The 25320-nt window shown below is 34.1% G+C and overlaps 1 protein-coding gene across 5 annotated transcripts in view; it reads left to right on the forward strand.

Annotated features, from left to right (window-relative positions):
- KIAA0825 (KIAA0825 ortholog) overlaps positions 1-25320 on the forward strand; it is a 211402-nt gene that overhangs the window by 64337 nt on the left and 121745 nt on the right. For 4 of the 5 annotated variants that reach the window (XM_017735436.1, XM_017735435.1, XM_017735437.1 and 1 more), the window contains 5 exons: positions 4127-4266; positions 12673-12870; positions 14399-14632; positions 16251-16659; positions 20441-20597. In XM_017735436.1, coding sequence (XP_017590925.1) covers positions 4127-4266; positions 12673-12870; positions 14399-14632; positions 16251-16659; positions 20441-20597 — 1138 coding nt within the window. The remainder of the gene's footprint in view (positions 1-4126; positions 4267-12672; positions 12871-14398; positions 14633-16250; positions 16660-20440; positions 20598-25320) is intronic. The other variant, XM_008634580.2, reaches the window with a different exon arrangement.

The following is a 25320-nucleotide window of genomic DNA, read 5'->3' on the forward strand; positions in this document are numbered from 1 at the left end:
GTGACTGCATCAAAGTCATGTGCTTCGCTAACTACATGCCAAGCAGAGTTGAATAACTGGTGAATTCAGAATGTGTCCTGCTTGAAATAGTAATTTAAGTTCTTATAAAGCATGAAAGATCATGTGTGTTTATCAAGCTTCAAGGAACTTTGTCAGTGGCTTTTTAAGTTATGCATGGTTGGAGAGAAAGAAAAAGGAGGGATACAGTAGAGGGAATGACTGCATTAGAAAGGAATCTAGTCATCCATTTCTGGAAAATTTATGCTTCATTAAATTTTCATTGTAGAAAAGACAGTAAGTTTTTTTATGTCCCCATGTAAGGCCAGATCTCAAAATTGAAATTATAGTGCTACTGTTATTTTCAAATTATGAGTTTTGGAAGATGATTTCACAAGTGAGTACCCTATGCTGTGTAACAGTATGTAAAGGAAATGCTGGTACCATTTCAGACATAATTATCTTTCCTGAGGTGGAATTAAGATAGATTTGAATAAATAGCAGAAAACTATTCCAGAGCTATGTAGTATGCACTTATTTTCCCTGGAAGAAAGGTAATAAAATACACAACTTCTTGATCAGCAAATAGGAAAATGAAAAGTACAAAAGAAAGTACATCTCTGAGAAGATACAGTCAGTGTACCTGTGTGAGAACAGTCCATATATGCAGAGAGAACCTTGTGTACTGTCCTGGTGATAATGAGTGAACTATATTGGTAAAATATTTAATGTTCTCTTTTAACAACACACCTTTCAGCTGCTCAGAAAAAATAAGTGAAGGGTTCTATATCTAATGAGTAATTCTGAGGTGTTCTAGTTTTTTCACTGGCTTTATACTGTGTGAATGAAACTTTTTCTCCCTTCAAATACTGCCTTTAGAGCATTATCAAGACACATTATATTTAAGTATTGCAGCAAACTGTACTTCAGAGCATCCTAATTATTTGTGGATGGTTTTCTTGTTTTACATCTTATATCTAATTAGTATATATGTTCACTGTCCCTAACAAAATTGAAAACACAGGCTATTGTATACCTCTCAACTGTGGCCACCTAATTTTTAACTGAAGAGTCTAATCTGTCGTACATGTAGCTACAAAGTATGTAGTCTTTCTAAGCTTGGTATTTCAAAAGAAAGTTTTGATAATTCCTGAAATTAATTTGTTTACTATGGATTTCCTACGTTGTTTTTCATTGCTGAAAATGGCTACAGTCTGTTTAATTTTATCAGTTTGACTCCAACATCAGTGTCAAGGTTGTTACCATGAATTAGCATATTTACTTGCCTTATAAAATCTTGAGCTTCCTACTTGAGGTTTTCTTTCTGTCTTGAATACAAGCCAAAATAATATGGTTGGTTATCAAACTAAAAAATTACTGATAATTTATATTACAGTTCCTTTAGTAGTAATTGTGATTCTTCTTGGCCTCATTTGGGGTTTATAATCATACCATTTGCAAATCAAAGGTAGGGTTTTTCTCTTCTTCTGTACAAAACAGGACATTTATATGTGTGATATTTATATGTACTTCACCTTTTGTCACTTTTTATGAGGCTAGTCGTATTTTCACTAGTACTGAGCTATGAGGATGAGAGAACATATGTCTCTCCATATGCACGTTACAAAACTTCTCAGTGCATTTATTGGTGCTAGCTTCATGGCTGTAGGGAATGTCTGCTATATTTTATTTTTCCTCCAAGTGAGTCACACCATTGTACATTTCAGTTTGCAAGATGCTTAAAGAGCCAAGAACTGGTGTATATTACAACATGATAACTTCCCATCTGGTCAATGACAGACAGGGGTTTTTTTTTGGTTTTTTTTTTTTCAATTCAGATATTCTAAAAATGTCATTTATTTCTATAGGAATTTAAAATATTATTCTTTATAAATCTAATTGACCCAACTTGTCACTTATCTTTTAGTCTGAAGGCAATGAGTGACCTTATTAGGTAGGATAGCGTGACATTAAAGGAAGAGAAAAAAATTAAACTCGCCCAAATATTTTAACTGAATTAGTGAAGTGTTGAGTTTGGTGTCAGCCATAGCATTAATTCTACTGTGAAAATATAACTGTTTTAATTTTAACTTTAATTATTAACTTACTGATTAGATTATATATAGGTTATACATCCATTAGATTATATATATAAACCTAATCTTGAACATACAGAAATTAAGGTAATTCTTTTAAGAATACAAAGTCCTAATGTTTGATTGCAGTATGTATTTTAAGTATGGAGAATTTACTTTGACTGTGAGTTCTATCAAGACTTAAATGTATATGTGTTTATATTTTTGATAAATATTACTGGAATCCAGTCTGTGCTAATATGCAAATATAATTGTAGAGTCAGTGCTGCACTGTCAGCAATTATATATAAAGTACCGGGTGAAAATCACAAAAGCTGTACATAAGGTTTCCTGGCATAGACATTGCTTCTGAGGTTAGAGGTATTTGCTTAATGTTAAAATTGCAAAGGCTGAGGTGTCTAAAATCTTCCTTTGCTAAAATGACTATTACAGTGGAGTTTTGTCATATTAGTGGGATGTAACGGCCTTGCTGGAGGATGGTTTCCTTAGCTGACTTCAGGGCTGCCCTGAAAGATATGTGGCATACTGGTTTTTCTGTTAATGGAAACACAGATATGTGAGGGACTAAACTAGAAGAGTGTATCAGTCAACATTTTCTTTTCCAGGACTTGTAGGTTTGTATTGAGTATACTGTATAAATGGCAGCCTTGACTCAACAGCGAAATATTTGTGCAGTCATCTAGTTCTTTCATGCGTGCATTCAAGCATAGCTGGGTGGTGGCACACTTGGGTAAGTCAGAGGTTGTAAAAGTGTGCAACTTAATGGAGAGGTACCCCTCTGTTAGAACAACCACATGAGCCCATTTTAGTTCTGTCTCAAAAGTTAAAAAGTTATGTCTAAATGCACACAAAGTGTTTGAGCAGATGCATATAAATCCTTCTCTAGTCTGACTGGAAAATCCCAGACTGAAAACCTCCTCATGAAGAGGGTTTTAACTGATGCTGAAGGTGTTTTTTGCATACGTACATAATATTTATACCTGCAGAGTCAATGCCTCAGCCCATACGAAGTCCTTACAATCATACATGTAAAATTCGTGTGCATAAAAGTTTACGTATGAGCTGCATAAAGTTTCAATGTTAGCAGCTATTGTTGTATGAATTTGTAGCCAAAAAAGTAAATAGAGTGGCTAAACATCAGTTGAAGTTTAATTTTAAAAAAACTTTCAAATTTATAAAAACTTACACATTAAAGAAAAAAAATTATACACAGTCCAATTTTGAAAACTTGTTTTTAAAAGTGTTTCAAGAAGAAAATACTAAATACAGTAGATGATAAACATTTGGAAGGACAGATTTGTTTGGTTTTTGTTTAACTGTAATGTGAGTTCAATGATTGGTGTTGGGTCATTGGCTGTGTTCAGAGTAAGCCCTGGAATATCATTTGGAAACCTCAATTTTTGCAGAACGTGGAAATCGCAAACAGAAAATAAACTGCAAATGGAATATAAACCGCAATCTCTTTATAAGCTTGTGAATTTGTACTACACTTTCTCACTTCTCCCTGCTGGCAAAATGTTAACCAGTCTATATTTCTCATGGATTTTTCAGGACGTGTAAGACTTGCTCAACCTAAAGTGGAATCTTGCAACCTCTTTGAGCATTTTCAGTGTTTAAATTTAAGAGCTGCATATGCTTCATCAAGGACAGACACTTCAGATCTCTTACTCAACAATTACTGCAATAATAAACTAAAAAATAATACCCTTACATTTATTCAACTGCAGGAAAAAAACCTCCTTTTTGCGTGGTAGGACAGGAAAAATACAGTTCCATGACAGAGATAAACACAGTTTTTTTGTATCAGATATAACTGTGGCTGACTAACAAATGTCAATTTGCTTTTAACTAGTTGAAATTAAATGTAATTCTTTCTCTGAGCTGCCTTAAAGTAAGGAAGCATGAAAGCATTTTCAGAGTAATCTGGGAAGGATTGACACTTAAGGGAGTTAGTGTCCTGCAATTTAAGGATATTAATTTCATAGATAAAGTAACTGTATTATTCTTTCTGTCTTTATCTTACGTTTTGAAAGGACTCCATCAGCCAGAGAAATGGCCACCCAAGGTCTGCTGAAGCTGCTCTTATCTCAGCCATACTGTAATTTGAACTTGCTTTTGGAAACATTGCTGCATTGTGATTGTCTCTTAGTGAAAATTTTGCTGAGAAGCTCAAGTAAGTATAGATACTGTCAATCCATATAAGAATATCAGTGAGAAAAACAAATTCATTTTTAACTACTTAAATGCTGGAGGAAGGCTGACAGCCATTTTTGGGGGTTAGGTACCCATTTACTTATCAGTAGGATGCTTCTTGAATGGGTAAAAAGATAGAAAAAGTCATCACCTTTTTAGTGAGAATTTGCACTCAATTCGTGTAGTAATAATTTCAAAGCAATGCAATTTGTTAAAATAGGCTGCTGTCATAAATGCAAAAGAGTCAAAATGAATTTGAGCTTAACGGAGCTTTGATACCACAACTACTCTACATAGTTTTTTCAAAAGTGTGGATTATAGTCTAAAAGACCACTTTCAAAATTATATTTGAGCAGTGGAAAGCTTCTTAGATGTTTTGTTGAAGTTATTATATGTTTGTCACTGTAGGCTTCTAGAATTACATATATGCTTCTGCTTGTTAATTCATTAATGATGTTTTGAAAGTAGAATAAATAAAATAATGTTTCTACAAATTTTTCTTTGCATTCTGATGGTATTGTGTTTGAAGCAACAAACTTTATCACATCATTCCTTTAATAGTTTGCAGATTAAATGATATTGTTGAATGGTATAATCACGTGCTTGACTTAATTTTGCAGGAATATAAGAGTCTTGGTTTCTAAATTTCTTTGTCAAAAGAATTCTTCCTATTTATCAAAAAACCTGTAAGGTACATATAATATTTTATATATACGTATAAACATTTATATATATATATATATATATAACTGCATATATAAAACTGCATTTATATATATATGTATACACCATGATTTATTTCTGTCATTTTAAAATGTTCTAGTATTTGTCAGGGGAACAACAGCTTCCACTGCTGTCATGCATCTTATTGAGAGCTGTGGTGCGTACACTTGCCTACTCAAACGCATGTCATCTTTTACAAGGACTGACAAATGTTTGATCAGGGTGATAGTCTTACCCTGTGTTATCCAGTATTGAATTTTACTATCTGTTTAAATTATTGCAGGTAATAAGTGACAGAATATATTAGTCTATTGACTGACCAACCTCTTAAGCTTTAGGGAAATCCATGTTAGTTTGAATTACAAAATGTGTTATTTACACAGGCTTTATTCATGTAACTTCAATATTGGAATGAATAAACTTTCAGTTTAGATAAAGTTGATATCTGTGATAATCCGTATAATCTAAATTAATTTCAATGGGGTTAATTCTCTAATGACAAAAAATTTGTATTCTTTATTCCTTCTCCTATGCAACTAAGTATACCATAATTTTTTGAGCTATTTGCCCTAGTGATAAAAAAACTCCCTGGTATTTAACTACATAATAATTTTTTAAATAGGAAAAGCCTTCTCACATTCTTTACATTCATTCTTTCCTTCTCCTTTTAAAAAATAGTCCATAAGGCAAAAAATCTTAGGCATTGATTAATTTTTTTCTATATGGTTTTGACACACTCAGATACTCAAAGTAGACATCATTCAAACACACTAAATTTCAATGTAGCCCCATTGTTCTCATGGTTGTACCATGGGGAGGTTCAGAAGGAATGCATATTCTCCATCATAGTAGGGAGTACTGTTGGGATTGCCAAAGTTTTTTCAGTAGAAAGAGTATTTGTGGAGAAGCTATGTATGCATGATTCATGTTGCTCAATGTTATAAGAAGGATAACATATTTGCTGAAGCTATTGAAACTCCACGAATATAACTATACACTGTCTGGACAGGAAGATGACAAAATGTTCACTTTTGTCATTTTTTTGTGCTATATGATGTATGAAATGTACATAAAAACTAAAATACGGAAATACAAAGTTCTTGCATCAAAAAATACTAAAGGTAATAAATCAGATACCCAGAACTGAACCACTTGTCTTCAGTGAGTATGGCTACTGCATAAAGGCAACTTTGAAAAAATGGTTGAAACATTTGATTTGCACGTTTGACCTCTATAATAAGCTACAAGTCTATATAACCTAGGTCTGTTAAATTATAGTGCCATATAATCCTAGAGTTTTTTCTAGGATTTCTTCAAGATTTCTTCAAGATACCCTCTTGAGTGAGTAAAGCATCTAAGGTCTCTGCTGTGGCTTTGCAGAGAGAAATTGTGAAGGTAGCTGGTATGGTGTTAATTTTCTGAAATAAAACAAACTGGTTTGCAATTTGCTTGGCAGATTTTTTTACCATAATTGCCTTATCATTCATGAATGTGAAACAGAAATGGATTCTTTTGACGAGCAACAAATAATAGAGGGAAAAAGGAAGTGGTTCTTGTATAAAATGAGTAACTGAATCCAGCAGATGCTGATATGAAAACGTGAAGGATGAAAGTGAATGCTGAGAATTTCTGCTAGATTTGCTCTAAATACACAGCATGCCAGTAGAACAGTCTGTGACTAGTTTGATAGTCATTATTTCCAGGAATCAGGAGTTTTTCTTTGCATAATAAATCAAACAGCAATAGCTTTATTGGATTGCACTGGCCCAACACAGGATTAATACCAAAGAGGACTCCACCAATAGACACCTGGCCACATACAAATAGCAGATAAGACACTGGTCACTAAGAAATTGTCACTGGGAAATTGTCAACAAGGCGCATTCCATACCTTCAGTCAGTCCTTGGGTCCATACATACTTTTGTTTTAGAAGAGATAGTAGTATCAAGTTAATGATGTACAATAGAAAATGCAATGTATTGCTTTATAGTCTTAAAAAGAATCTTATTCATTACCAGAAATACATGAGACTCCAGTTGTTATAGACATTTTATTTGTCTTGCTACACACAACCTTAAAGTGAATACTGGCATGTGGAGATAAACTGTAAGAAAACTGCTTTCACAGCAGGACGAGGCCATTGGCAGTTTCACCTAATGTTTTTGGTTTGCACAATACATATTTGAGAGACAGTATTGTGTAGTCTGGACATTTCAACCTAGATGATATCCTGGGCCCCATTAAAATTTTGAAATAAGAATTGATAGTAACATTTGCAAATATTCTGTAATAGGTCTAAGGCTGCAAATCTGAAATTGGACCCAAAGAAATGTGATTTGCTTCAAAAAGAGATCAATTACCTTGCACACATGAGCAGGTTGGAGAAGGGAAGATTTCCACCAAGAAAATATAATTGTGTGGTGCACCATTAGACAGCTTTCTAGACACTAATAGATATGAAGAGCTTTCTAAGACTGTTCTTTTATTAGCCGTTTTTTGGAAAGAGAACTTAGAAATGTATTTGTAGAACTGGAAGATTTTTTTTTTCCCCACTCCAATTCTTTGCCCTCTTTCAAGCAGTTCTCTAACTGCCATGATGTGTAATGTGCCATTTTAAGGTAAATTTAAAGTACCAACTAAATTTTGATCAAACTTAGTTAATTATGTTTTAGACACTTAAGAGTAAATAGCACTGTTTGTTTGTGAGTTACCCTGAAAGAACAGTGAAAAGCGGTAACTTCATCAAATGACCTCATCTGGGGATCAGACTGAACTATTAGTGGTAGTAGTTAATTATTACAGAGGAAAATATACATGCCTTACATAAATTACCAACTCCATCAAAATTCTGGCATTGTTTAAATCTGTACCAATTTGACACTTTAATTTCAGGTTCTTGATGGTCATTACTTTTGTGCTTTCTTCTAATGACTCCTTGGATTTAATAATCCTGAGTCGCGGTCTATCACACAAGTGAAAAAACTAGCAGCTGTGTTAGTCCAATGGCTCAACCACGCACCATTTTGGGGAAAAGTAGTCTTGCAGATTTTGTTCACAAAACTTGTGTGTTAATCTATAACCTTGTTCTCATTAGAAGAGCAGAAGTAAATCTCTTTGAGTAATTTATGTCCTTGTGCAGAGGTAGATCTCTCCTCCAGGTATTTGTGGATCATCCAATATGAAGCTTGTGAGTACCCCTGAAAGTTTTCTTAGCCTCTTCATGATAGCAATCTGTGTCATGGTAGCCTAATGGTTAGGAGATTACTTTAAAAGTGGCATCTCCTCAAAAGGTCCATCTGACCAGTAAATTTATTGGATTCTGTACCTGCATAACCAATGAAGGATTTACTGAAGTTATGTACTTCTAGCTGGAAGACAAGAAAAAAGGGACCTTAATCAGATATCCTGTTCCATTTGGTGATTTTCCAGTGATAAGCTAGAGAAAACAGTAAACAGATTTTATGGAGTTTCTGACAACTTATATAGTAATTTCTGTTTGGACTATAGTGGAGCCGTGTTGTGAATCACTTACCTTTTCTTGACAGAGTGTGAAGACAGTCTCTGATACATGTGTGATTGACTTGGTGTCTGTGATATATGGTCATATGGATAGCTTTTCAAAGACTTAGTAATTTCTGATAGGAACTTCTTGTTACAGTAGAGCTCTAGAGTGAATAAGTTTTAAGAAGGTAAGCTTTTTAGTATCTATCCCAATACATGGAGTAACACAAGGGAGCTAATGTGGCCATAGGACTAAATTCATTATTGCCCCATCAAATTTTGGCTGTCAGAAGGTCACAATTTCTGCATACTATCCCATAAAATCAGTACTGGAGGTATTCTGACAGTAATGTTTTATTTTCTATTGGCCATAGATAAGATAGATTTTGCACAAGTCACTAACTCAGAAATTCATTAATGGAAGCTTCTTCTCAGATAGTTGAAAATATAAATTGTTTAGGGACAAAAAAATCTAAATGGAGTTGAATGAGATTAAAATGCTGTGGGACTGGTGACATATAAATATATTGCTACAGAAGCAGTTTGCTGATACATTAATAATTTATGGACAGATGATATAAGTGTTGTTAAAGCCTCTTTGCCATGTCGAGCTTTTTAGTTGTCACAAATTTAGGATATATTGGATTCACAGGTAGCAGCTAATACAGGGCTTATTATTATTTGGAATCTATTAAATTGAAACGGGTAGATTTAAGGTCTGCATTTTATTCAGGGAAAAAGTACAATGACCCTGAGATTAACTCAGTTGGTTAGAACATGGTGCTGTTAACAACAAGGTTGTGAGTTCAATCCCCATATGGGCAATTTACTTAAGAGTTGGACTTGATGACACTTGTGGGTCCCTTCCAACTCATAATATGCTGTGACTCTTCCCTGAATCTATGATGTAAAATTTTTCCTTGGAATTTAAAATTAAAATAATACACTTTCTGCCAATATGAAGCTGTGTTCAAGGGTACAATAGATTTTAGCTGTCATTGGAGAGGAGCAACTCTGAAAGAAAAGTAAAATGATCTACCAGGTCAGATACAGTAAAGGAACAGAAAAAAAGTCAATGATATAAGAATCACTGAGGATATAGTGTACTGCAGAGTCCCTGTTGAAGGATTTGATTCTATAAACAAGTCAAGCATATGCTTTTTGCGTTCTTTATATCCTTATAAGATGCTGTGATTTAAAGAAACTTTTAAATTCGGTAAAGAAAGCAAAAATTTCATGCTCTTTGCAAATTAAAGACCTATAACAGAAATAATTTGCTCCATCTTCAATTCCTCTTCCTAAATGAAACATGTATGAATTTAAGTTTTGACTACCTCTTTTGATCAAAAAAGACAGCATAACTGTTTATAGCTTGGCTGTTGTGCATGGATTCACCAGGGAGAGTGAAATCTAGAGTCAATAACAGAAGATTTTTTAAATTTGGCAAGATTCATTTTATGGCTAGACTTGTAGTAGATAAGTGCTGGATGAGTGATAATGTTGGCAAATTACTGAATGGTATTTCTATCAGTAAGAAAGAAATATGGGTAAATTGCACTTGTAAGTCTGCCTTCCTGAAGTTATGTTTTTAAAATACGTGGTAGTATCCCAAGAGGTTTAGCGCATTATTTTGTCATAGGAAGAATGATTCATTGTGAATGGTTAGGGCATAGCTGTTATTCAATAGATATATAATTTTCCTATAGAGATACTTATTAAAAAAATAATATTTTAATATGCTTTGGTATTTTTTGTGCATATAGAATATCATGCTATATGGAAACAACAAACAGCTGATTTTTTTTTTATTCTGGCAGGTATCTAGGTAAATATGTAGCCACATTTATGGATGAATGTTAAGTCTTCCTAAAATGATAAAGCAGCATCTCCTTCGAGCTGCCTGTGGGAGCTTTAGGTTCCCTTCACAAATTAGCTTTTGCTATACAAATGCAGTCAGTGAAAAAAGGAGAAATGTATAGAGGGAAGCATCACAGGGCAGTAAGTATAATGCCGATCATACAAATTCTGTTCTTATGTAATAATTAACAAGAAGGCTGCATTGGAGTTCAAACTGAGATGAATATTTAATGTTATGACAGGTGAGTTACTAAATGTAAAAGAAAAAATCTCAGGCAAGAGAAATCTACATATCTTTCTGTAGACTCGTAATTCATAATATTTAACCAGCTATACTGATCAGGTAGCTAAACTTTTCAACTGACATTTCCTTTAAAGTCCCATTTAACCCAAAGTATTCTGTGATTCTATGACCCATGCCCACTTATAAATCAGAAAACTAATTTTAACCTGAGCTTTCAGGTTGTTCTTACAACAAGGACAATAATTACTTCAGTCTAAAACAAGAAAAAGCTGATGAATACTTACACATTTTGTTATGTTTAGCCACAGAATGATTTACCAGTGGATTCATTAAGATCTTTGCTTAAAAGCACAAGAGTTGCATTATACAGTAGTTATAACAAGATGTATGTATAACCCCCTCTACAAAATTCTTTTACTCTCCTTTCTCGTTATCTAAATCTTTTGGTAACACTAAGTTGATAGAAAAGTTATTAGTAAGTTGTGACTCAAACTTTCTATGCTGCATGGTCATAAAACAAATTTATGCTTAATTTCAAGTCATAAGCATCTTTAAACAAACTAATTTCCCATAATGTACTGCAAAGACACTTTACGTAGTACTTGAAATCTTAGCAAACCTCCTCTCTAGAATTTGGTTAAATTAATTTTAAAAATAAATACTTACAGTAACAGAATCAAAGTTCTATTCAGATTTTAATCTCACCATTTGAACTGCTTTTTGTGCTTTGATGGTTATTTCTTTGTCATACATATCCCTGGTTTGAGTGAATCAGTGGAATCCATTTAAGTCTTCACTTAGAAGCATCTGGCTTGGAAAACAATATATGTCAGCTCACTCAACTCATAGGGAAAAGAAAGTTGATTAAAAAACCATCTTATGGCTGATCCGTCTGCTACCTTGGGAAAAAACACAAATCCACAGCTTGCTGGTTATGAAATCACTGGTCGTGTTTTTCAGCTTTCTACATCCTCTGTTTCTATTAAGGTAGCATATTACCTAGACTGAGTGTTTTACAATAATGCATTAATTAGGTTGTAGGAATTCAGAAGAGAGTAAAATGAGATTTTTTTAACTCTCAAGTCGTTCAAAGATGGGTTGAAAGCAATGATTTTTCATTGTGGTAGATTTTGAAGTCTCCCATCTTTCTCTTCCACAGGTTGCAAAAGGTAAAGACAACCGAACTGGTGGAAAGCCATGACATTTTAAAGTATATTTTTATCTAAATACTTTTTACAGAAACCGTTGGGTTTGCAAACTAGAAATTTAAATTAAGAGTATTTAACTCTATTTAAGGTTATGGCTCTGGCCATTGCTTATGGTTGTTAACATCAGAAGCATATTTTACAAACAGATGGGAAGCTCAGGTCTTTGACATTAGCACAAGTCAAAGTCATTGAGTTCCATTGATTCCAGGAGTTTTAAACACAACCTTATCTTTTAGCTGGGAGATTGCTTTATAATGACTATCAGAAACATTTGTAAATATTTGTAAGAAATTATCACTGAACTCTATGATAATCACTACTTGTCTTTAAAATCTGTATACTAGCAGGGCTGAGATTTTGTTTTGTGGAACTGATTTATTCTGAGTTTCATCTTATACTGAAAAACAAGGCCAGTACATTTTGGGCAATATGGAGCTGCTACTTTTCTTAATTTTTTATATCTAAATAGGATTTTATTATTTCATATGACTAATATATAAGTAAGAGGAGTTAAGCAGTAATAGCTTTTTGACTGTGATTCTGCAGTTCAGTTCTGCTTAATATTCAGTAAATAATCAATTCATAATACAATAAATTTCAATTTAATTTTTAATTAAATAGGTATAGTCCATGGTTTAAAAACATGCTTGAGTCTCCTTTTTATTGGCTACACATAATTCAGGAAGACAGTCAACTGTCATTAGGCAGAGAAAGATCAGATTTCAGTATCTGTGTTATTGTTTAAAATATTATTCAGATACACTTTACAGTTTGTTTTGATTAATACTGTCTATTACTGAGACCTTGAATTACTTGGAAATTATTGGAACCATGTTTATGTTTATTTTGAAGGAAATGAAGCATTGAATTGTGATGAGCAAAGTTCTCTCTTGGAACAGGAAAATAACAAAATAAAAAATAACAATACTCTGATTGAAGCAATCTTCACAGTATTGTCTTACTGCACTTTATCGCCCAAATCTCTTGGCATTGCTTTTGAGTCCTACATGGAAAAAGAGCTGCTGTGGAATTGCTTATACAATATGACAGGTATTTAATTTATTAATAAGCATTTCAAATCTGGTGTTAAATCTTGGTTGTTTTTAGACATGTAGTGAACATTATTTTTACCATAATAAATCGGGTGAAATTATGTTAGCTTACTTCAAAATTACAGTATTATTGAAGGGTTTTGTGCAGTCAGGCCATGGTAGGAGTGGTGAAAATTTTGAGGAATGCAGAGGTTCCAGAGCAGTGTTTGAGTGGTCTGATTACCTTAAGTGTCTTTCTTACCAGCAGACTGGCTGCAGAACGTTTTTGTAGGTCTCTACAAGTAGAGGTTCTTCGCTTCTATGCATTTAACAGCTCCAGACCTTTGCTGCAATTTAAAAGTAAGGAAGCATGGAAGGAAAGTGGAAAAAGAGAAGGAAGGACTTCTTTTCCTGTTGAGGGAGAAGTAATCTGATGAGCATATAGGCTCTGGTGTCAACAGGCACTCAGCCTCTTTATTTACTGTTGAGAGGGAGAGCTGCCCTCACAATTAGAGCAACTAATTCTACCCTCAAAGAAAACCAGTATTCAACCAGAAGAAAGAGGTGAGGCTTAGAAGGGTGATACTGCAAATTATGGATTAAAAGCAGGAAGGCTTAACAGAAGAGGAAGAAAATGGGAGAATGCAGGAGGGGAAGTAGAATTATGAACATCCCAAAATAGAAAACAGTGATGATGAAAGTGCTCAGGTACTTCTCAGAGAAAAATGGGATTGCAAAAAATAGAAGTTTAAGGTATAAGAGGATGAAAAACAGAGAAGTGGTGCCTGGAAGCTTCCAGAAAGACCATGATTAGATCAGCAAAAAGTAGAGGGAAGCAAACATATGAGCAAAGGATCTAAGGATCTGACATGTCAAAACACATTTCTGATATCCTCTGCAACACTCTGCCTGACAATTGCAGCTCCATGACAACGGAGAAACTGCAGTTTGCTGTGGTATTAAGAATGTGGAGAAGATTGATACTTGTTGTAATGTCAATAACTGTATTTAGGATGGTGTGTTTTGAACATGCAATCTCTGATGACATGCTGTGTTTCTGTTGATGACTATTATTTGTATGTGTTTTTGTTTCCAAAGTACCTTTTTTTTCCTTTAGTGTCTGTAGCATAACAGTTTGGGTATCTAATGAATGCAACTTCATTAATACTATCAAGACAAACAAGTAGAAAATAAGGTATATCTTTTTGCCTCATTGATAACTTGCCTAACAAGTAATTGAATGTTTTCCATATAAAAAGGAAGACATCAATCAGCTTAAATTGAATTTTTATAAACATATCAGTGGAGAAATGATAATGAAGGAAATAAATTGATTTTTTTTTTGTCAGTACTGTATTAAAATGGTACCAAGATGCTATATGGTTTTGTATTATACTCTTTCTTTAACTTGTAATGGACCAATAGGTCTAATTTATTATGAATCATAATGCTACTTCTTTTCCATAAAAATGCTGAAAACACTTTCTGAAACAGATTTACACAAATGAATACACTTACTGAATATTTAATAATTCTTTCTTCTGAAGTTTCCAGTTTTGGTGAGTCAGAGCCAGAAGTTATCAGATGCTTGAAGTTGACTTTGATTAATTCAGTCAAGGGTGTAGTGAAACAGATAATTTCTTTGATGCATTCGTGGGAGGCGAGAGAAAACTATGGAACATACCAGCACAAGCAAATAGTTCCTGAAAGCTTACTGAAAACTGTTCCAAAGGAATGGAATTACACTCCTCGGGAAATGAAGAGAAAAGAACCTGGGAAATGTAGGTGAAATTTATACATAATATTTATATATATACAATACATCCTCTAAGTTTGTCGTAAGAACTTTTAACTCCTTTGCTCCAAAACTGGGCAGATAGATTTTGTGAGTTGTAGTATGACAATGAACAAACTATTTCCTAACATCCTGTGGTGGTTGGTTGGGTTTTTTTAAGTACTTTGCTTTAAAATTCAGTTATTCTTTCTTGAGGCTTACGCCCATACATATACAAACAAGATTTTGAAAATAATCAGTATTGTAGTATTGATAATAATAGTATTGAATATGTTTTCAGCATCTGGCAGTAGTCAGATGGGATTCAAAACAAAGTGAAGAATAATGCCTATACTTCAGCCTCAATGGCTGTAAACAGTTTTCCTTTTCATTATCATCTTTTTATTCAGGACTGTCATTCATCCCAGCTTTACAAGACAGCAATTTATGCTTGAATAAAAAAACCACTGAAACTGTTGCAGAATATACTACTGCTTGGTTGTTGAAACAGTTAGTAAAGAAAGAAATCATATACAGAATAGGAGGTGTTTTGAAGGTGATTAGGTGTAAAGCTGATTTCTGGTGTGCTTTTTCATAGCCCACAGTGCCTAAAGCATCTGTCATTTCAGGTCATGGTTCAGAAGGCTAACTTTTGGAAACATTTCATGGTAAATTATTTCCACCTGATTATTTTCAGTACAGTAGTATGTTCTGGCAGAGTTTTGAGTGTGTAGATTGTGGCCCAGCCAGGGCATAAATCCATTCTTTTTTTTCATACATCTTCACTGTACTCTCATTTTAATCTAGAACTTGTATTGCTATTTTATGCTAATTGCTATGTGTGAACTGATATGCAAGAGAGGTAAGACTCCAGGCTTCAAGACAATTTAAATTTGTATGTGTGATATCTAGAACAGATATGGCTTCTTTTTATAATAAAAGAAAAACATGCAGGTGCAATGACATGGAGCTTTTTTTAGTTGTTTGGGGTTTGTTTTGGTGCTATTTTAAATCTTGACTTAAGTCCATGCTGTGGATCACCTTTTGCTATACTTTTTCATTTTAAATGTGTCTTGGGTTTTGAGCAGCACAATTTCTCTCTAGTTACTTTTATAGCTACTTTTATTACCTGGAATCTTTAAAATGCAGTGCTATCTAGTGTAGATGTTTATATGAAAGATGATAAACTGAAGTTTTGTTGTTTTGAACATAGAAAGGGATTGATAAAAAACTAGAGATTATGAATGTGTGTAATATTCTCATACACTAAGTGTAATGCTTCAGCTGTGAAGTTGAAAAAAAATTACAATTTTGAAGACAACTTTTTAGCATTCAGAATACCTGAGTATTGTCTTTCTCATTAATCCTGTAATGACTGTGCACAGTAGGACTAATTGTTAAGAGTCACAGTCTAAATTTGCTGCTTTTAATTCATGTGATTGTTTCGAATTTGTGTGATTTATGTGCAGAAACCATAATAGAAGTGAAACTACAGTGTTGAGTACTTAAGCTTTTTGCCCATTTTCACTACAAAAGAAAGTTAGAAATTATCATGCAATATTCAGAAGCATGTTAGAACTGTAATGTTAATGTTAATCATATCATCTTTTCTTTCTATTTTTAAGGCTTCACAAGGCTTGCAGCTCAAGCAGTATCTATTGTAATCAGCAAGTTACCTACAGTGATTGCATGTTTGCCTCCCCCAATTAAATACTTCTTTTTTCTGGCTGAGAGAAGAATGTCAAGAAACTTTGCTGAATTGAAGAAAGCTGGTCTGCTTGTCTGGAACTTGATTGTAATTATATGTCGGATATTTGAGGATGGAAATACTGCAGAATTTTTAACAGGTGCAACACTTGACAGATGGAGCAAAGAAAAACTCAGTTTAGTTCGTGTATGCTTAGAAAGTATTATGGGAAAACAGAAAAGTGGTCCTAAGCAAGTGACCCAGAAGATTATACAAAGCATTGAACAGCAAAGACCAAACTGGATTGAAAGCCAGTTGCTGAAGGCAAGAAAATTGAGCATAGACTGGTAAGAGCTTAGTGTTTTTCAAATGCAACTGTTTGCTCTTTATTTTACTAGATTATTGGCATGTCTATGGCTACTGCTCAATTTTAAGGAAAACAGATGAGCAGTGATCTTATATGAAGCGCATTAGTCCTTAATATTGATGGAATATTGATGGCTTCATACATGGATTTGTAATTTAAGTTCATTGCTGAAATAGTAAAAGATGGTTGTTTCATTAGAACAGTGTGTTCATAGTACTACAAGATTTCTTATTTTCTTGATGAGCCAAAAATGTGGACAAGTCCATTGTTATAGCTTTCAAAATGTTAACAGGTACTAAATATATTTATAATTTAATTTTACTGTGGTGAGTAAATTAAGAGGAACTGTAAGAAGCTTTCAGTGTTCATCTGTGAATAAAAAGCTAGCATACTTCATTCTATAACATATCAAACCCTGAGGCAAATAGGGTATATCAACACAGGACAAGAAGAATATCCTGCTGTGCCTTTCTGAGAAAATACCAATTTTTCCTTCACATTTGATATTAAGATCTTTACAGTGATTTTTCAAGGAGTTGTGTACATGTCGATGTGTTTGTAGTCCAGTCTGTTTTAATGCTGCAGTCATGTATCATTCTGCAAAAATACCATTCATCAACTTTGCAATATTAGATTTATTGGAATTACATGACTTAATGAATTAAATTGTAACTACTGAAAGTAAGATGGCTGTTTTTTCAATGAGTATTCTTGAAGGTTGCAGTCGTTGTTGTCATGTCAGGATCTGTCCATATCAACAAAGGATACAGTGATTGTAGGTTGGAATCAGTGATACCAATGAATAGGCTTTCATGCAGTGCTTTAAGGGACAGTGTCCTGTTTCTACGAGCAGTTAATGTGGGTAGCAGTAAGCAGTAATAGCGTCACACAATCGCTCATTGACATTGGCCTTTTCTTATCTTTACATTTCCATTTAATTCTAATTTACAAGGTCTAATCCAATGATTAAAAGATTGAAGCCAGATGCCAGTGATTGAAGGAGTTGTAGAATAAAAAACCATGATGATAATTTGTAAATTGATACTTAACACAATGGTCCCATAATACAATTTCTAATGTCACTGAGACAATAGGTACTTCTTAAAATACAAATACAGGAAGACAATATTGTGCATAACCTCTAAAAACTAAAACTTTAGTTAATTTGCACATCTTCTGAAGCTGAGAATTTTAAGTTAATATACTGCTGTATTTTCTTTTGTAAAATACCACAAAAATGCTGTGTTATACATTAGGTATCAGGTTGTGGAAAGTAAACATGGAAAATGTTTTCTGTATGGGTACAGTGTCAACCAAAGAGAAAACTAACGTATGACTAGGCCTGGTAATTTTAAGCTTAGATTAATGAAGAATACATTACCTGCTCTCCAAGTGAGCAGTTATTTGATGCAGTTAGGAAATTGACTCCCCTGACTTCAGTTGCATTTCTGGAATAGAAGTCTAATATGAATGTTATTTTTCTGTTTTTCATTCAAATATTATGAGTCAATATCTGGGGGGGAAAAAAGATCCAGTTTATAAATAGCTGAGAGATGAAATGTAGAGATAAATGTTTTTATAAATGCAAATTACAAAACTAATATATTAAAGCTCAAATTCAAATATTCAATTAAAGTAAGTAGCAGCCACATAATTACTAAACTAAAAGTAATCTTTCAAGAGGAGATTTATGATTTTCATCTGATTTGTTTGAAACAGAAATTACTATATTGGAAAATCTAAATTGGTGTTATGTAACTGTTCAATAATTAAATTATTTTCTCATGTAGCTGTATGCACATGCATATATGTATTCATAAATGGTTATAGACTTCTAATAGATACAGCATGTGAATGAAAAAGACCCCTATAAATTTCAAAAATTTATTTGGGACTCACCTACAGAGCTGTAGAAATGTCTTTGAAGTGCAGTGGGTTTTTATAAGCAAAATTCTTGCTTGATTTTGTGTTATGTTATTATTATCAGGACTGCTACTTAGATAAAAAGTCTAAATGTTATATATTAACTTAATTTTAAAGAATATTTCAAAAATTATAGTCTTCATTGAAAGGTTCAGAAAGTGGCACTCTTTGCCTGCCTTGTGTACTGCCTGAAAGTATTAGTATTCATTAAAATAACCTTCACTTTATGGTAGCATCAGAGCTGTAAACAGTCATGTTAGATTCTGAAAAACACACGTCCTGAGAAGAAAAGAAAGGTCTGTCTTTGCAAAGTAATTTGTCGAATTGAAGATTATTGTTTTTCATCATGGTGACCCTGACCTTGCTGGCTGGGTGCATATACAGATTAAGATGAATGCAGTTATTCCTTGGCTGAGGTCTGCCTCTCTCAGGGCACATTCTTCCTAATGACATGATTGATAGGCAGTCCCAAATCCAGAAAGGAAGTCATTAATCATAGTGCTGCCTGAATCCAATCATCTGCTTCACCTGCACAGTAACGGGCAGTAAAGGATACAATTTGGGCACTGGCACTGATACATTACTTTGTCAGAGGTTCTTAGCTTTTTCAATGTTAGTCACTAAGAATTTTGACAAGAAATTCAGGTTGTATCTGTACATGGCATCAAATATCAGCCTTAAGTGTGCTTTAATTTAAAGATCAATTTCTTTGAAGCTTTTCTGTAAAGTACACCATAATAACAGAGTATCACTTCCAGTCAGCAAAGAACAAAATTATAGTTTATATTTTGAAACTATTTGCTCTGTAGGACATTCTGAAACTGCATGTGGAAGCAATATCAGCATTAATGTCCAGCAGCTGTGCAGCATTTCAGGCAGCCTGTAGGTCAAACATCAACTTTCAAAGTATGACTTTGTAACCATGGCACACTTTCAACAGTAAACTGCAAGCACAGTGGTTTTGTTTTCAGGTTTTGGGGGGTTTTTTGGTGATTTGTTTTTCGTTTTACTTTGAAAACGATACAATATTGATTTTGCTTTTAATTGAGAATGCTTCTTTGGTTTATTTTAACTTAATCCAATAGTGTCTGTAGGAAGGACAATATATTCTTGTTAATCTTTTGAGTTCTTGACACATACATGTCAAATACCTGTGTTGCTTTGAGAAAAATTTTAGTACTTTTTCTTTCTTAGACTTTATCAGTAACAATAGTGAGATAGTAACTTGTGTTTGTGTGTGGAGAGCAGACTGACAATGATCAGAGATTTGAATGCACAATTGTGGAGGCGTTTGGGAATGTCACCTTCAGATTTTCCTTGGTAGAGGTTTCACACAAATACAAAGAAAACAAGTAACAGTACAGGGCAAAAAATGCAACAAGTGGCAAATAGGTACCTTTTAAATGGTAAACAACATACCAGTGGAAAGAAAAATACTTCAATTTAAAACTTCTAACCTATACTTCGAGTAATGGCTACTTTTCTGAAATATTAATTAGGCTTTAATGTGTGCTGTGATGGGCATAGAAAAGTGAACAAGAGATCGAAGGTAAATGCCATTTCTAGTAGCAGAGATACTTCTGTAGGGGAAACGAAAATATTTGCTACTTCTATATCCTTAAAGAGTGTTTTGTGTGTTCATCTTTCTGATTAAGATGATAAAAATTAGTATAATAATGTTATTTAGTAAGTATTATGTGAGAGATATATATATACAACAACATTTATGCAAGTCAAGTACTTCCAGGTTTTTCTGAACATGTAGTTCTAGCTGAGTTTGTGTTAATATTTTGCTTCTTAGAAATTTAACTTAAGACTGTATCTTTCTTATATTCTAGTGCCTCAGTCACAGTTAAAGGTGCAACGTTAGAGGAAGGAAGCATTGCGCTTGGATTCACTGAGGATAATATAAACATGATGGTCCTGGATATCTGCCACAAACCAGGTGGTAGCAAATACCTGAGGCAAATTTATCACATCATCCGGCTCAATGAGGTAGGGAAACGGCCTTTTCACAGAGCAATTAGGTGTGTACTGGCCTGGGGCAGCGTCTGCTGGCAGCTAGGGGTTAGTCAAGGAGGTAATAATAGTTCTTAGAGTCAATATAGAATCCTATGTTGTATTTTAATAGAATCCATTCCGTTTAGGCTTTTGTGCATTTCTACAGAAAAGATTATTTTATAGGAAACACTGTAGATTTTATTTAGGTACTTAGACAGTAGTATGGCTCATAAACTTCCTTCAGTTTCATGTTGTAGACCATAGATACATTTTGGAATCTGAGCACAGTAAAAAAAAAAAAAAATTAAAAATCATCGAAGGCTGTTGAAGAGTTGACTGAAAAAAATGTAAAATTACGTGTGGTTAATTAACTCTCCTGATTTAAACAAGCAAACATACAACCCCTATGGCTGTACTGAGGAAGTAAATGCATCCATATGAAATCTTACTCAATTTAGACAATTCTGTTCATCTAAAGTGCTTTTAAAATTACAAGAAACAAATTCAGATTTATGGAATTTTGGCAATGTAAAAGAATTACCGCATTATTTCTAAGGCTGTTCTAAATTGCCCCAAATTACCAAAAGCATTCTGATTTTATTCACTTAAACATAGGTTTGTTTAAATTGTACAATAACACAGTTCTACACAACTTTATTAAGAAAGTTCTGTTTATTAGCTTTAATTACTAAATTACCTGAATGCGTAAGAAGGTGCTGTTAAAATCATGGCAAGTATACGGAAGTGTTTACAATAAAATACAAAATAATACAAATGCAGGCAGAGGCCAGGATTTTGCTTTTTAAAAAATTGGTAGCAAAAAACCCCCACTAGGCAGCTATGTCTGTAGGAAGGCCATAGAGTGCACCTTGGGACTAACACTGTGCTTCTGAAAATCAGATCCAACTGTTTAGTTCCTAAGTACAGGCTTAAAAGCAACCTTTATGAATCTGTCTTCGGAAGCATTAGAAGCAATGTAAGTATATATGTAGAGATGGCAACCTAACATTAGTACAGTACTGAATCTTTTCAGGTTTCATCTCAAACAATTAACTGGTTTCTGTGTAACTGGTTTGGGAAGTGAAGTGAAAATTATTACTGTAATAAACAAAACCTTTTCACCTGGAGCACATTCAGGATTACTCTTAGGTATAAAGGAGTGAGGAAAAGACCACCGAAAATAGCATATAGTCCGGTAGTTAGCACAGTTACCTAGGGGACAGCATATGCAGGCTCAAATTTTTTACTTCGTGGTTTAGACCAGGGAATTGTATCTGCATCTCCCATATCTGAACTAGCTCCCCAAACCTCCATAACATTAGCTATCATCATGGAACTCCTTCTTTTTCCCGTTGGAGTTGTTTGCCTTGTAGAAATTGCAGTAAAAATGCATTCTGTAACTTTCAGGGTCAAAAATAGAATCATACCCTAGTTGGAGGAATAAAATGCACATGCTGGGTTTTGGAGACCCTGATCCAAGATCTGACTCCTGTGAGTATTTGGTTATTTATACAAAGTGGAACAGCTCCAATAGGAGGTACAAGGCTGAGAGAATTAGCTGGAAGAGGGACTTCAGCCTGACTTTCCACATCCCAGGTGTCTCTCCTTGAATTTCTGCAGCTAGTAGGACCTTTTTTAAAAATAGAACATTCCTCAGTGGAAAAAACTGTATTGTTTTAAAAAAGAAGAAAAGAGATCCTGACCAGCTTGACTCAGAAGGATGTAACTGTATTACTTTCAATTGCCTTTGAAACCATTACAAAACATTTTAATGCTTAGCATGGTATTATGATAATGCACTTTTCAGTATTATTTTTCAAAATCTAAATTACGTTTAATGTGTATGACTATGAAGAAATAGATTTGATTGTATATTCAAAGGTCTGTCCTTTTGTTTAAAGGCTCCTTGGAATGTCAAAGGATTGTTTTCTTAAAATTAGTTTAGAGATCTTTATGCTACACTGCTTAGTAATCATGTGAAACTAGAGAACAAAATGAGGAGACAGAAAATTGTTGTTCTCAGTGATGTTGCTTAGAAAAGCGGGTGAAAAGGGATATGGATTATTGGAAACTGTATTTGAAAATAGAGATATCATTTTACAAAAATTTGTAATAGATACTGTAGTACTCAAAAGAGCTTGCAGTCCTTCATGCATTTGCCAAAAATAATAATAATTTAAAAAATAATTTTTTAGTAATGCCAACAAAAGAGATAACTCTTCTGAGCTGTCAGGCTCAATAATATTCTGTATACTTGGTTTGATGCCCAGTCAGTGTAGTGAGGATATAGTTCACATGTGTACAGATGTGATTATATATTTTCACATTTTTGAAACATGAGCCTTTCAGAGCCTACAATATTTACTATACTAAAGGAGATCTTAACATAATATATATGCCACTGTTGAATAAATCTCTTCATCAAAACCAAAACCACAGTATTTTATTAAAGACAGAAAAACACCTTTACTGAGGTCAGCTGTATACCACTTGAATTTTTCGAACCCCGGCAAGCAGGTGTTACCAAAATTGGTGAAAAGCTCCTTCCTAACACCACTGTAGCATTAAGAAGCAGGCATTCTTTATTACAGCACCGTATGCAGAAGGGGATATTTCCACCAAAATTATGCATGTCAAGTACAGAGAAGATCCCGCTTATATACTATATTTTACTTACATATTCGTTGATTTTCCCAGAATAAACATACATATGATAAGAATTTCCTGGAGACCAGTAACATGTTCCCCCCCCCTCTTTGCACATGCGTTCTTCTGTCCCAGGGGTCCCTCTGGTGGTCTCCGCTGGTCCCAGACCCCAAAGTTACCCGTTCAGTGAGCTGGTTTTGCTTTCCAAATATGGAGTGGAGATGGTGTACCAAGGCTGGTTCATTATTTTGTTGGTGTTTAAGATGATCCTAGAATAAGTATTGTGCCATTTTGTAGAGTACTGGTTTTGCAAAATAAATATTGTATTTTCTCACCAGCTGAGCAAGTAGTTCTTCATTTGGCAGCGCATGGACAGCTATTTCCGGTATTGCTACTGAGAAAGCAACACAGTCTGCTTCTGCTGGCTGCATTATATCCAAAGGGCTGGGTTGCTTTAGTGCTGTCTACAGGTTTTGTAAAAATGTGTACATGGAAGGCAGTACATTTACAAAAATTGGTAGATGTATAGAAATAACTTTTAAATAACTTCCTTCACCGTGGCTCTAAAATCTTTGTTATGGCATAAAGGAATGAATGAATGAATGGAGAATAAAAATCCAGATATTCTTAAAAGCTGAGAAAAACTAGCCAAGAGAGGGCATGTTTTCACGGTTCGTTTGTGATGTTGTTTTAAGCAAAAAAAGCTCAATTTATTTTTCGTTTTTTGATTGGTTGGGGTTTTTTTCCATACGTTAAGACAATTTTGTGATTCTCTTGGTCAGACATGACATTCGGCTGCAACCAGCAGAGAGACAGTCCTTCTCTTTCTCTTGTCCTGGTGCTTTTCCACTCCTAGGCCCCCCCTTTTTACTAGTACTAGAAATCATTTTGCTTCTTTACCTGGATGAAATTTTTTTTTTCTTCTGGCTGGTTTCACAACATATGCTAATGCCAACACAAGAGAGAAACAGCTACAGTCAGTGTGGACTGAAAGTGAACTTGTGCCTTTCAGGTCAGGGTGTAGTTGGGTAAGTTTAAATAGATGATGAAACTCTTCTTTCAGAAAGAGATACTGAGAGGCACAGGATGCCTTGGCAGGTAGTTTGCATGTTATTTCATCTCAGTAGTACTGCAAGTAAGAGAAGCATTTGCATCCACCCATCTTAATGCCTCACCTTGAGTATTTGCTCAATGTTATGGACTTCATTTTAATAACAATAAACTGTTTAATCACAGTAGTCTTTCCAGCAAATAGATGTGTAAATGTTTCATTATCTAGTTCTTCATATAATGGTTCTTTTAATCAAAACACTTCATTGGCCTGCAATGATGATTTATTTACGTAGTAGTTGAAGAAGTGAAAACAGAAAAGATTGTATCCAAAATAATCATGCATCTGTTATAGTATAGTTTCTAAAATGGCAATGCAAATCATCATCTTCTTCTAGTCCTTGAATGCTTAAACAGCTAAAAATAACTTTTGTCAGGAAATTTAATCCACAAACACCAGAGGTTTATGTCCAGAAAGGAGACAGAGGAGTCCTGTTACTTTGTTCGAATAAAGGGAGAGGCCATGGGGCATTTCCCTGGGGTCTCTCAAGTTTTTGGAGGGCACAGCCTCCTATTTATCCTAATTTCCCGACCGCATTTCCCTCTCTCTTTCCCCATTGGCTGAGGTACTTGAAAGGTACAGACTTCCCAAAATGCCTAATACCTAAGACTCGCTTCTAATGTATAACCTCCCCTTTATTTTAATTCTTATGGAATTTATGGTTCTTCCCATTGTTTCTTTCATCTCTCAAGATCCAATTTCATTTATCAGCAGACCTATAGTTTATTTGTAAAGACATATCTCTTTCTTTCCATTCATCAATCAGTAGAACCCTTCCCATTGTTTTCTCTCTCAGTACTAGTTTTATCTTTCAGCAGGCCCACAGCTTGTTTGTAAAGACAAGTCCCTCATTCCTTTCACTTTGAAGAGTGGGAGAATATTTATTTCATGTGTTTAAATAACTGTTTAGAACGTGTTCATCAAAGAATTGATTTATAGTCATATAGTAATTGTTGAATG

The sequence above is a fragment of the Corvus brachyrhynchos genome, unplaced genomic scaffold (genome assembly GCF_000691975.1).
Source record: "Corvus brachyrhynchos isolate BGI_N302 unplaced genomic scaffold, ASM69197v1 scaffold22, whole genome shotgun sequence".
Lineage (NCBI taxonomy): Eukaryota > Metazoa > Chordata > Aves > Passeriformes > Corvidae > Corvus > Corvus brachyrhynchos.